This window comes from Hyperolius riggenbachi, chromosome 1, assembly GCF_040937935.1.
Source record: "Hyperolius riggenbachi isolate aHypRig1 chromosome 1, aHypRig1.pri, whole genome shotgun sequence".
NCBI lineage: Eukaryota > Metazoa > Chordata > Amphibia > Anura > Hyperoliidae > Hyperolius > Hyperolius riggenbachi.
Window position 1 is genome coordinate 339619587 of NC_090646.1, and position 12170 is coordinate 339631756.

At 44.1% G+C, this 12170-nt stretch overlaps 1 protein-coding gene across 1 annotated transcript in view; it reads left to right on the forward strand.

The window, feature by feature from the left end:
* Positions 1-11065, forward strand: part of ATP5F1D (ATP synthase F1 subunit delta) — a 95442-nt gene extending 84377 nt beyond the window's left edge. Inside the window, exon 5 of the mRNA XM_068233989.1 lies at positions 10660-11065. Coding sequence (XP_068090090.1) covers positions 10660-10741 — 82 coding nt within the window. The 3' untranslated portion in view covers positions 10742-11065. The remainder of the gene's footprint in view (positions 1-10659) is intronic.
* Positions 11066-12170: the final 1105 nt, after the last annotated feature.

A 12170-nucleotide genomic window follows, 5' to 3' on the forward strand; every position in this document is an offset into this window, starting at 1 on the left:
GAATATATACTATACATACCAGTTTGTATAGAGATAGATAGATGCATACATACAGTATCCGGAACTCAACTAACCAGCACAAATTGCCTGGCAGTACTCACTAGGCTGGCTGTTGGCTCTGATTTGCTTAAAGTGGGATTGTCCCCATAAAAATCAAATTTAAACAGCAACTGGTCTGAGTGTATTAAGTGAAAGATGCTAATCCTGCATTCAGAACTTTCAAAACCTTTTTTTTTTTTTTTTTTTGCTGTTATGGTTTGAAGTTATCACATACCTTAGGCGCACTAGCCCTTTAAGTGCTATTGCCAAACAGTTGCATGCTGGGGGTCTTTTTATCTATAATACAGTGGGATGTGAAAGTTTGGGCAACCTTGTTAATCATTGTGATTTTTCTGTATAAATCGTTGGTTGTTACAATAAAAAATGTCAGTTAAATATATCATATAGGAGACGCACACAGTGATATTTGAGAATTGAAATAAAATGTATTGGATTTACAGAAAGTGTGCAATAATTTTTTAAGTAAAATAGGCACTTGCATAAATTTGGGCACTGTTGTCATTTTATTGATTCCAAAACCTTTAGAACGAATTAATGGAACCGAAATTGGCTTGGTAAGCTCAGTGACACCTGACCTACATACAAGTGAATCCAAGTATAAGAGTATTTAAGGGGGCCAATTGTACATTTCCTTCCTCTTTTTTTAATTTTCTATGAAGAGTGGCAACTTAGGGGTCTCAAAACTACTCTCAAATGACCTGAAGACAGATTGTTCACCATCATGGTTTAGGGGAAGGATATAGAAAGCTGTCTCCGATTTAAGCTGACTGTTTCCACAGTTAGGAACATATTGAGGAAATGGAAGACCACAGGCTCAGTTCAAGTTAAGGCTCGAAGACAATAGACAGAAGCAATGAATGGTGAGAATAGTCAGTCAACCCACAGAACAGCACCAAAGACCTACAACATTATCTTGCTGCAGATGGAGCCACTGTGCATCGTTCAACCATTCGGCGCAATTTACACAAGGAGATGCTGTATGCGAGAGTGATGCAGAGGAAGCCCACAGCACAAACAGAGCCTTTTGAGGTATTCTAAAGCACATTTGGACAAGCCAGCTTCATTTTGGAAAAAGTTGCTGTGGACTGATGAGTTATTTGGGCATAACAAGGGGCGTTATGCATGGAGGAAAAACACAGCATTCCAAGAAAAACACCTGCTACCTACAAGTAAAATATGGTGGTGGTTCCATCATGCTGTGGGGCTATGTAATAATAATAATAATTCCTTTTTTTTGTATAGCGCTTTTCTCCTGTCGGACTCAAAGCGCTTATGAGGCAGCCACTAGAGCGCACTCAGTAGGCAGTAGCAGTGTTAGGGAGTCTCGCCCAAAGAACTCCTTACTGAATAGGTACTGGCTTACTGAACAGGCAGAGACGAGATTCGAACCCAGGTCTCCTGTGTCAGAGGCAGAGCCCTTAACCATTACACTATCCAGCCCAGTGCAGGGACTGGGAATATTGTCAAAGTTGAGGGACGCATGAATTCCACTCAATATCAGCAGATTCTGGAGACCAATGTCCAGGAATCAGTGAAAAAGCTGAAGCTGCGCCAAGGCTGAATCTTTCAACAAGACAACGACCCTAAACGCTGTTAAAAATCCACTAAGGCATTCATGCAGAGGAACAAGTACAACGTTCTGGAATGGCCATCTCAGTCCCCAGACCTGAATATAATTGAAAATCTGTGGTGTGGGTAAAAGAGCTGTCCATGCTTGGAAGCCATCAAACCTGAATGTAATAGAGATATTTTGTCTAGAGTCCAAAATACCTTCAACCAGAATCCAGACCCTCATTGGAACCTACAGGAAGCATTTAGAGTCTGTAATTTCTACAAAGGGAGGATCTACTATATACGGATTTCATTTCTTTTTGTGTGTTGCCCAAATGTATGCACCTTCCTAATTTTGTTGAAACAATTATTGCACACTTTCTATAAATCCAATAAACTTCATTTCACTTCTCAAATATCACTGTGTGTGTCTCCTATATGATATATTTAACTGACTTTTTTTTATTGTAACAACCAACAATTTATACAAGAAAATCCTGACATTAACAAGGTTTCCCATATATTCACATCACACTGTATATTCCTCCTCTTCCCTTTATTTCCCCCTCCTTCTAATGATATAAGACAGTGGACTTCCTAGTATAGACCTGTGGGAGTGTCTGAAGACTATGGGAGGAGGGCGGGTAACGAATACACAATTAGCAAAAGGAGGAAAAAAGTGAGGGAGGAAATGTCAGGAGGTCAAAGGTAACAAAGATGGAAACTGCCTAGAATAGGATTCTCTGCTTTTCCAGAAATCATAACGTGGGCAGTGCAATACATCTGTTATGCAAGTAGAACTAGTGTTTATCTACTTATGTGTTTTCTATTTCTAGGCTAGTATGGATGACACTTGTTCTTTAAAAGGAACCCGAGGTGTGAGACCTATAGGAGCTACCATATTTATTTCCTTGTAATCACTTAAAGAGAATCTGTACACTAAAATTCTCACAATAATAAGCATACCATTCTATTCATTATGTTTTCCTGGGCCCCTCTGTGCTGTTTCTGCCATTCCCTGCTGCAATCCTGGCTTGTAATTGCCAGTTTTAGGCAGTGTTTACAAACAAGACATGGCTGCTAACCAGCTTGTGATAGGCGGAGAGGAGCGCAGTCTGTGACTCACACAGAGCCTGCAGGGGGCGTGGAGAGGGTGTGTATAACTTCTATCCTATCACAAGCAGAGCAGCACATTCCTACCTGAGTGCCTGAGCCCAACAAAGCTGACAAAGGAAAGATGATTAGATTATATAACAGAGATAATACAGCCACTGTGCAACTAGGAAAGGCTGCAGTAACAGACCACATTAGAACAGGTATAGGAAGTTATAGGATAGAAGAAATCGGGCTGAAAGTTTTGTTAGTCTCTTTAAGGACTGCAGTACAATTGAGGGAAGGAGGCGCCCTGGTTGGATAAAAGCGTCTAAAAACAGCTTAAAAACAACAAATATGAGGTAGCTTACCTCAGTGATAAAATCTCTGTAATTAACCACTTGCCGACCGCCCCCAGCCGGCAGGCGTGGTTATGCGGCGATCGCGTCATTCGTGACGCGATCAACCGCCGGCGACTGGCTCCGCCCCCCTCGCGCTGTAACCCGCCGGCCGTTCGGAAGCGCCGGCGGGTTACTAGCACCCGGATCGCCGCATGTACTTAGTATAATAGGCTTTGTAATGTATACAAAGCCTATTATACTGGCTGCCTCCTGCCCTGGTGGTCCCAGTGTCCGAGGGACCACCAGGGCAGGCTGCAGCCACCCTAGTCTGCACCAAGCACACTGATCCTGCCCCCTCTTCCCTCTGATCGCCCACAGCACCCCTCAGACCCCCCCCCTGCCAACCCCACAGACCCCTGTTTGCACCCAATCACCCCCCTAATCACCCATCAATCACTCCCTGTCACTATCTGTCAACACTATTTTTTTTTTAAACCCTAAACTGCCCCCTGCTCCCTCCTGATCACCTCCCACCCCTCAGATTCTCCCCAGACCCCCCCCCCCCCCCGCCCGTGTACTGTATGCATCTATCCCCCCTGATCACCTGTCAATCACCCATCAATCACCACCTGTCACTGCCGCCCATCAATCAGCCCCTAACCTGCCCCTTGCGGGCAATCTGATCACCCACACCAATAGATCGCCCGCAGATCCAACATCAGATCACCTCCCAAGTGCAGTGTTTACATCTGTTCTCTACTCTAAACACCCACTAATTACCCATCAATCACCCCCTATCACCACCTGTCACTGTTACCCATCAGATCAGACCCTAATCTGCCCCTTGCGGGCACCCAATCACCCGCCTACACGCTCAGATTGCCCTCAGACCCCTCCTTATCAATTCGCCAGTGCAATATTTACATTCGAAATTTACTGGTCCCGGAGAGCCACCTCATAAATATCGTGCCACTATATAAGGAGCCAGCAACTATATACTATGATCCTACCTCTAACAAAAAAGACTATGGTTGCTGTCTCATGCACGTATATAAATTTGTTTATTAATTGCCTTGGCTACATAGCTTTAGGTCACAACACATTTAAAACCAAACACATTTAAAAACACTACCCGGCCAGGAGCGCTAGCTTTCTTAAATAAGGGACCAGACCCGCAATTCAGTGCAGCATGATCGCCCAGCCTTGGCCTATGCATAAAATGCTGCACTACGCGGGTCAAGTAGGTCCTCACCCACCACCGTTACACCATACACACTGTGCGCTCGATATCCGCACGTGATGACGATCCTCCTTTTGCTTGTCTGCAGAGTAACTCCTCACAGATGGAGTGGAGAAGGATAGCAGCTGGCATGTACATTTGACCACCTCACTGGGCACACATGGCTGGCTTGTGATCAGACTTAGCAGTATGACTATGTCACTGTGGTGACTTTAAATACTTGCGTATTTTCGTTTGTAGCTCAGATGTCCAGACCTACAGTGCACTGGGTCACGCTTGTTCATGCGGCTTTCCGGATAGACATCTTCCATCCATCCGAACCTCTATGGTTCACAGGCATAGGACTCTGCAGTCATTCAAGACGGACGGGGATCCCAAAGGTGTGGAGTAGCGCTCAGCGTGCCGGCATTGACATGTGGTAAGCCAGCGCGAGCACTCTGGCGGTAGCCACGCCTACCGACGCGTTTCGCCCCGCCCACGGGGCTTTCTCAAGGTAGCGAATGGCGGTCGGCTCAGTTGTTCCTCCTCTTGTATCGAGTCACATATGCTCCTCCTCCGGCTTGGGTTTACCATGGCAACCAATGCCTTTATCTCCCTGTGCGTTTAGGTGGCGGCAGACTCAACAGTTAGAGAGGTTGGCGATTTAGACTCATTGATCCTTTCCTCATTATTCTTAGATCATGTACTGGCAATGACATATAGCGATGCCGTTGTTTTGAGTGACTTTACATAAGAGTTCCCACATAGACAGGAGACATTGTTTGTAGTGATTATAGAAAGTATACCAGATTTAAATCTGTGTTTAATCCCCTAGGTATCAGCGTTCCCAAACGATAGATCCAGGTCTGTTCAATCCTATATAGATCTTTTTCAATGTCACCACCACGGAAAGGTATATGTTGTTTTATTATGCCTTTAAAGGTTAATCCGTCGGGCTTTCCATCGTGATGATCCCTAAAGTGCTTCCCCAAGGGGCTGTCAAGATCTTGATTTCGGATATTCCCCACATGGTCACCTATGCGTTTGCTAAGCCTGTGCACAGTGTGTATGGTGTAACGGTGGTGGGTGAGGACCTACTTGACCCGCATTGTGCAGCATTTTATGCATAGGCCAAGGCTGGGTGATCATGCTGCACTGAATTGCGGGTCTGGTCCCTTATTTAAGAAAGCTAGCGCTCCTGGCCGGGTAGTGTTTTTAAATGTTTGGTTTTAAATGTGTTGTGACCTAAAGCTATGTAGCCAAGGCAATTAATAAACAAATTTATATACGTGCATGAGACAGCAACCATAGTCTTTTTTGTTAGAGGTGCAATATTTACATCTGTTCTTCCCTGTAATAACCCACTGATCACCTGTCAATCACCTATCAATCACCCCCTGTCACTGCCACCCATCAATCAGCCCCTAACCTGCCCCTTGCAGGCAATCTGATCACCCACCCACACCATCAGATTGCCCCAGATTTACCCTCAGATCACCTCCAAAGTGCATTGTTTACATCTGTTCTGCCATCTAATCACCCACTGATCACCCATCAATCAGCCCCTGTCACTGATACCCATCAGATTAGACCCTAATCTGCCCCTAGGGCACCCAATCACCCGCCCACACCCTCAGAACGCCCTCAGACCCCAGCCCTGATCACCTCGCCAGTGCATTGCTTGCATCTATTTCCCCCCTCTAATCACACCTTGAGACACCCATCAATCACCTCCTGTCACCCTCCTAGCACTCCTATCCATCAGATCAGGCCCAATACAACCTGTCATCTAAGAGGCCACCCTGCTTATGACCGGTTCCACAAAATTTGCCCCCTCATAGACCACCTGTCATCAAAATTTGCAGATGCTTATACCCCTGAACAGTCATTTTGAGAAATTTGGTTTCCCGACTACTCACGGTCTTGGGCCCGTAAAATGCCAGGGCAGTATAGGAACCCCACAAGTGACCCCATTTTAGAAAAGACACCCCAAGGTATTCTGTTAGGTGTATGACGAGTTCATAGAAGATTTTAGTTTTTTGTCAACAGTTAGCAGAAATTGATTTGTTTTGGGTTTTTTTTTCACAAAGTATCATTTTCCGCTAACTTGTGACAAAAAAAAATCTTCTATGAACTCACCATACTCCTAACAGAATACCTTGGGGTGTCTTCTTTCTAAAATGGGGTCACTTGTAGGGTTCCTATACTGCCCTGGCATTTTAGGGGCCCTAAACCGTGAGTAGTAGTCTAGAATCCAAATGCCTCAAAATGACCTGTGAATAGGATGTTAGGCCCCTTAGCGCACCTAGGTTGCAAAAAAGTGTCACATGTGGTATTGCCGTACTCAGGAGAAGTAGTATAATGTGTTTTGTGGTGTATTTTTACACATACCTATTTTATTTTTTGTCACAAGTTAGCGGAAAATGACACTTTGTGAAAAAACACAATTAAAATCAATTTCCGCTAACTTGTGACAAAAAAAAAAAATCTTCTATGAACTCACCTTACTCCTAACGGAATACCTTGGGGTGTCTTCTTTCTAAAATGGGGTCACTTGTAGGGTTCCTATACTGCCCTGGCATTTTAAGGGCCCTAAACCGTGAGGAGTAGTCTTGAAACCAAATGTCGCAAAATGACCTGTGAAATCCTAAAGGTTCTCATTGGACTTTGGGCCCCTTAGCGCAGTTAGGGTGCAAAAAAGTGCCACACATGTGGTATTGCCGTACTCAGGAGAAGTAGTATAATGTGTTTTGGGGTGTATTTACACATACCCATGCTGAGTGGGAGAAATATCTCTGTAAATAGACAATTGTGTGTGAAAAATAAATAAATAAAAATTGTCATTTACAGAGATATTTCTCCCACCCAGCATGGGTATGTGTAAAAATACACCACAAAACACATTATACTACTTCTCATGAGTACGGCAATACCACATGTGTGGCACTTTTTTGCAGCCTAACTGCGCTAAGGGGCCCAAAGTCCAATGAGCATCTTTAGGCTTTACAGGGGTGCTTACAATTAGGCACCCCCCAAAATGCCAGGACAGTGAACACACCCCACAAATGACCCCATTTTGGAAAGTAGACTCTGGTCCTTAACCTCCCTGGCGTTCTATTAAGATCGCCAGGGAGGCTGCGGGAGGGTGTTTTTTTTAAATAAAAAAAAAACTGTTTCATGCAGCCAACTGAAAGTTGGCTGCATGAAAGCCCACTAGAGGGCGCTCCGGAGGCGTTCTTGCCGGAACTTTTGTTCCGGCTGCGCAGGGCTCGGGCGGCTGGGGAGACCCTCTTTCGCCACTGCTCGCGGCGGATCGCCGCAGATCGGCGGCGATCAGGCAGCACATGCGGCTGGCAAAGTGCCGGCTGCGTGTGCTGCTTTTTATTTTGTAAAAATCAGCCCAGCAGGGCCTGAGCGGCGACCTCCGGCGGTGATGGACTGATATATTCGTCCATACCGCTGAGGAGGTTAAGGGGCGAAAAGACTGGTCCTCAAGTGGTTAAATCAGCTTTTTTTATTTAGCAAAATAAAAAATATATTGTTTAATTACAGAGATTTGGTCATTGAAGTAAGCTACCTCATAGCTGTTTATAGACGCTTTTATCCAACCAGGGAGTCTTTCCCCCAATTGTGCTTAGTATACCATACTTTCCTTGTCCGAGGGGTGGTGACAGACCACCGGTGGTGTGCACCACGGTGTACACCTGTCTCCTTCTTTTCCTAAGAGAGCGACCGCTTCCAGGTCCTAGTAAGGACCACCCCGAGTGGAGTCGGGTTCATTGTCTCCACCTGCTTCCTGTGGCTGGCCCATGCAACCCTCCTTTGTGAGTAGTATTTCTATTTCATTATTTTATTTGTTCCATCTACATATTGCACTATTGGGCTCCCGCTGTTGTGTCTCCTGCGTTTTTTTTTTTTTTCTACAGGGTGCTGACACACCCCGACCACAGTTCCTAAGGACTGCAGTGTTAACCAGCCCCCTCCCCCCCCCCCCCCCCCTTCTTGTTCAAGGTCTATGGCTGAAAGCATTAGAGGCAAAGGATAAGCAGGACAGCCAGGCAATGTGCATTATTTAAAAGGAAACAACCATATCAGCCTCCATATCCCTCACCTCAGGTTCCCTTTAAAGGCAGTTCCACAGCTCCCCTAAGGTACTTCCAATTACTGTATTTTAACATTTAATACAGACTTCATGGTATGTATAAAGAGCGCGGTATATTACTGTATTAGCTGGGCCTATTCTTAACATTGAGTCTCAAGTAACCACTTATCCGGCATCAGCAGATTCCAGTCGGTGCTGGATAAGAGACTCTGCGATAGACAGAGAGAGCAAATTGTCTCTGAAAACTTCACTGGCAGACTTTTTATTGAAAATACATGAACAGTAGCTAGGCAAGTAGCCATGGTATGCTCTACTTCAAGGACCACTATTGGGAAGAATTGTAAATCTTAGGAGTACAGTTCTCTCAGATTGTCACAATGGGTAATAAAAGCTATGGCAGGTGTTGGACTAGTAAATTTTCTCCTGGGGGATTCTCAATATGTCTATGCAATGTTCAGTGTGCACCCAGATGTTATCCAGTGGAGTGTCCAGTGTGCTACCCTGTAATGTGTGAAGCAAACTTTTCTTTGTATGTTTTACTCATGCATTGTGACTTTTCTCTTCTGTTGTGTTCCTGTTTTTACAGGGAACGCAATGCAGTTCCCACTACAAACTTTTTCAGGTAGAGCTTTTGTAAAGAATTAGGCAAATACTTGCATATGATGATGCCAGTCAGCCTCCATACTCATTTGCATACTGTTTTGGCAGTTGGCCTGAGCAACTAAGTGCTTTTGAAGATTAAGGGCTCGTTTCCACTGTTGCGGTGCGGAATCGCCTGCATTCCACCACGGACGAAATCACATGCGGGTGCGATTCTGCATGCGGTTTTGCCGCGATTTCGCATGCGATTCCGCATAGGTAAGGGTATGTGCGAATTTAATCATGTCACTGCCTTTGTAAATTAACATTATACCTATGCGAAATCGCATGCGACTTCGCGGCAAAAACCGCATGCTCAACCCGCATGCGGTTTCCCTATTAAAAGCATTAGCTGCGATTCGCGTGCATTCCTCTCGCACGCAAAATCTGACGGCTCTGCCGTGCAGATTTCTGCCGCACAAAAAAACGCTCCCACAGCCGCACAAGTGGAAACAGCCCCATCCACTTGCATTGCCTATGCGAATCCGCATGCGGACACCGCATGCAGATTCGCTTCAGTGGAAACGAGCCCTAAGAAAACCCTGAGAATCTCCTATGAGATGTAATGGTATAAAATCTAATTTTATATCCTCCTATAAGTCACAGGAAAAAAATTATAATGCATTGTGCTCTGGGACAAATGTACATTTGTGTATGTAGTGTGTGTATTTTTTCGCAACAGCATTAAAGAGACACTGACGCGAAAAAAAATGATGATATTATGATTTGTATGTGTAGTACAGCTAAGAAAAAAAAATTAAGATCAGATATATCAGTCTAATTGTTTCCAGTACAGGAAGAGTTGAGAAACTCCAGTTGTTATCTCTATGCAAAAAAGCAATTAAGCTCTCCGACTAACTTAAGGTGCCCATACACTCGTCAGATTGGCAGCAGATAGATAAGAAATGCATCTGATGATCTATCTGATGCGTTTTTAGAACATTTTTTACCAGGATAGAATTCCAATAGATTTCAGTTTGAAATCTATTGAAATTCGATCTGATGGCATTTTTTTGCCATCAGATTTCCATTAAGGCCAATGCAAACTGATAAGCAATCTCATCAGATCGACCTAAATTTTCCACCCTGCAAGTTCGATGGAAATCCATCGAAATCGGCCGTCGATCGGTCGATTGGCCAACCGATTGGGGTCGATCGGTCGGCCAGAAAATCGGCTGAGTGTATGGGCTGCTTTAGTCGTGGAGAGGGCTGTTATCTGACTTTTATTATCTCAACTGTAATTGAACTGTTTACTTTTCCTCTGCTAGAGGATAGTTAATTACTTCACAGACTGCTCTGAAAGACTCATTTTGAATGCTGAGTGTTGTGTAATCTTCACATATTATAGGATAATGCAATGTTAGAAAAAACACTATATACCTGAAAATAAAAATATGAGAATATTTTCTTTGCTGCTAATCTTCTAGTAATTATTCATAGTACACAACCAATTCACTATATCATGTATTTTTTTTCGCTTCAGTGTCTCTTTAATTAATTAGTTTTGAGCATTAATATACATGTAATGCACACATTTTTCACAAGGTGGCAGTAATATGACTAAGTTCTCTTGTTAAAACACATTTTATCAGTAGTTGCTGTTTTACTGAAAGTTTCTTACTGTTCTTATGAGTCATTTTTATTGTCTCTTACAGGGTTTGTGTCTTATGCCGCACTGTTTCCATCTGCCAGCTCTCAAACAATAAAAAAAGAAAAAAATGTTTTGAATTCTTGTGAGTTTGTGTTAGCTCATATAATAAGAATCTAGAAGCATTTTTCTATATTGACTGGTCTTCATTCATTTGTATGAAGAATGCTTTCTAATGATCATGTGTATGCCGAGGAAAGGACTGAGGAATAAATGGACACTCCTGTGCTGCTCACACCATGGAAGAACAATCGTGATTGTAGAAGGGCCAATACACAAGCCAGTATTTACTATCCGTTAAGACACAGAACATTTTGAATGATTGTTTAAAATTATGTAGTTTCCCTAGGTAGGAAGCGGGTTCTCCTGTAGACTGACCAGAAATTACCAATAAATGCTGGCTTTATTGATTATTGAGCAGTTGGATGTACTAGTAAATCTTGGTTGATGCTGCCTACATGTGCATGGCTTATCGATATTTACCAGAACTTGCGGGAACATGCTTGAACAATAGCACAGCAGGGAGGGCCGCCATTTGTGTATGGACGCTTGGCAGCGTTTACCGCCAAGCGTTCGGGACTTGTTGGCTAAACGGTCCCATTTAAGTGAATGGGAGCGCGTTCAGCATCGCGCAGTTACCGATGATTACCGTTGATTGTGCAAATGCGGCATTCCGATACCAATTTACTGCGTTGTTTCATCTGGCCCTAGAAGCTGTATGCGGCGTCCAGGGTTGCCTAGCCGCCGTGGCTTCATGTCCCTTGGCGGGGATGAAAAACGCTGGTCGCGACGGGAAATTTGGGTGCAAAGTCAGTGGCAGACAAAGCCAGCAGTGGGTCCCTGTACAGAATAAATGAAAAGAGGCCCCCATGCAAGTGTCCAGGTTCATAACAGATCATGGATGGATCCAAATAATGTCGATAACAAAAGTACATGATCCTGGATAACAGTCTGTAGGCAATGTATTAGTGTAACTGCAAGGAAGGTGACCAAACACCCTAAAAAACAGAGACAACAGAAGCCCAAATAGTGCAGTATGTCACAAGAAGAGTGATATAGAACAAAAAGGATTAGGGTACTTTCAAATGAAGATTGCATGAGGGACAACCAACTGCTGAAATTAGGTGGAGATCTATAAACCCAACTCCACTCAGGTGTCCAGCAGGAGCTGGATGCTCTTGGGGAAGAACAACAATGGTCCTATCGATGGCAAAGGCACTAGGTACCAATGCAAACCCTTCCCAAAGGAGGGTGAAAAGCACAAAGGGTGCCCAGAAGTAGATGAAAAAAATAGGTGGCTTACCTCAATAACAAGTTCAAATAAATATAAATTTTGTTTTTGAGGTAAGCCACCTGCTATTTTTAACTCGGTCTTATCCTCTTCTGGGATTCAAATCTGGGACCCAGCACTGCAAGGCAAGAGCATTAACCAATTTCCCACCGTGCTGCCCAGGTTTTTGCATGATTAAGTAAAAGGTTCCTGACCACAGGAGTGCAATAGGGTTGTGCTTGAGCGCA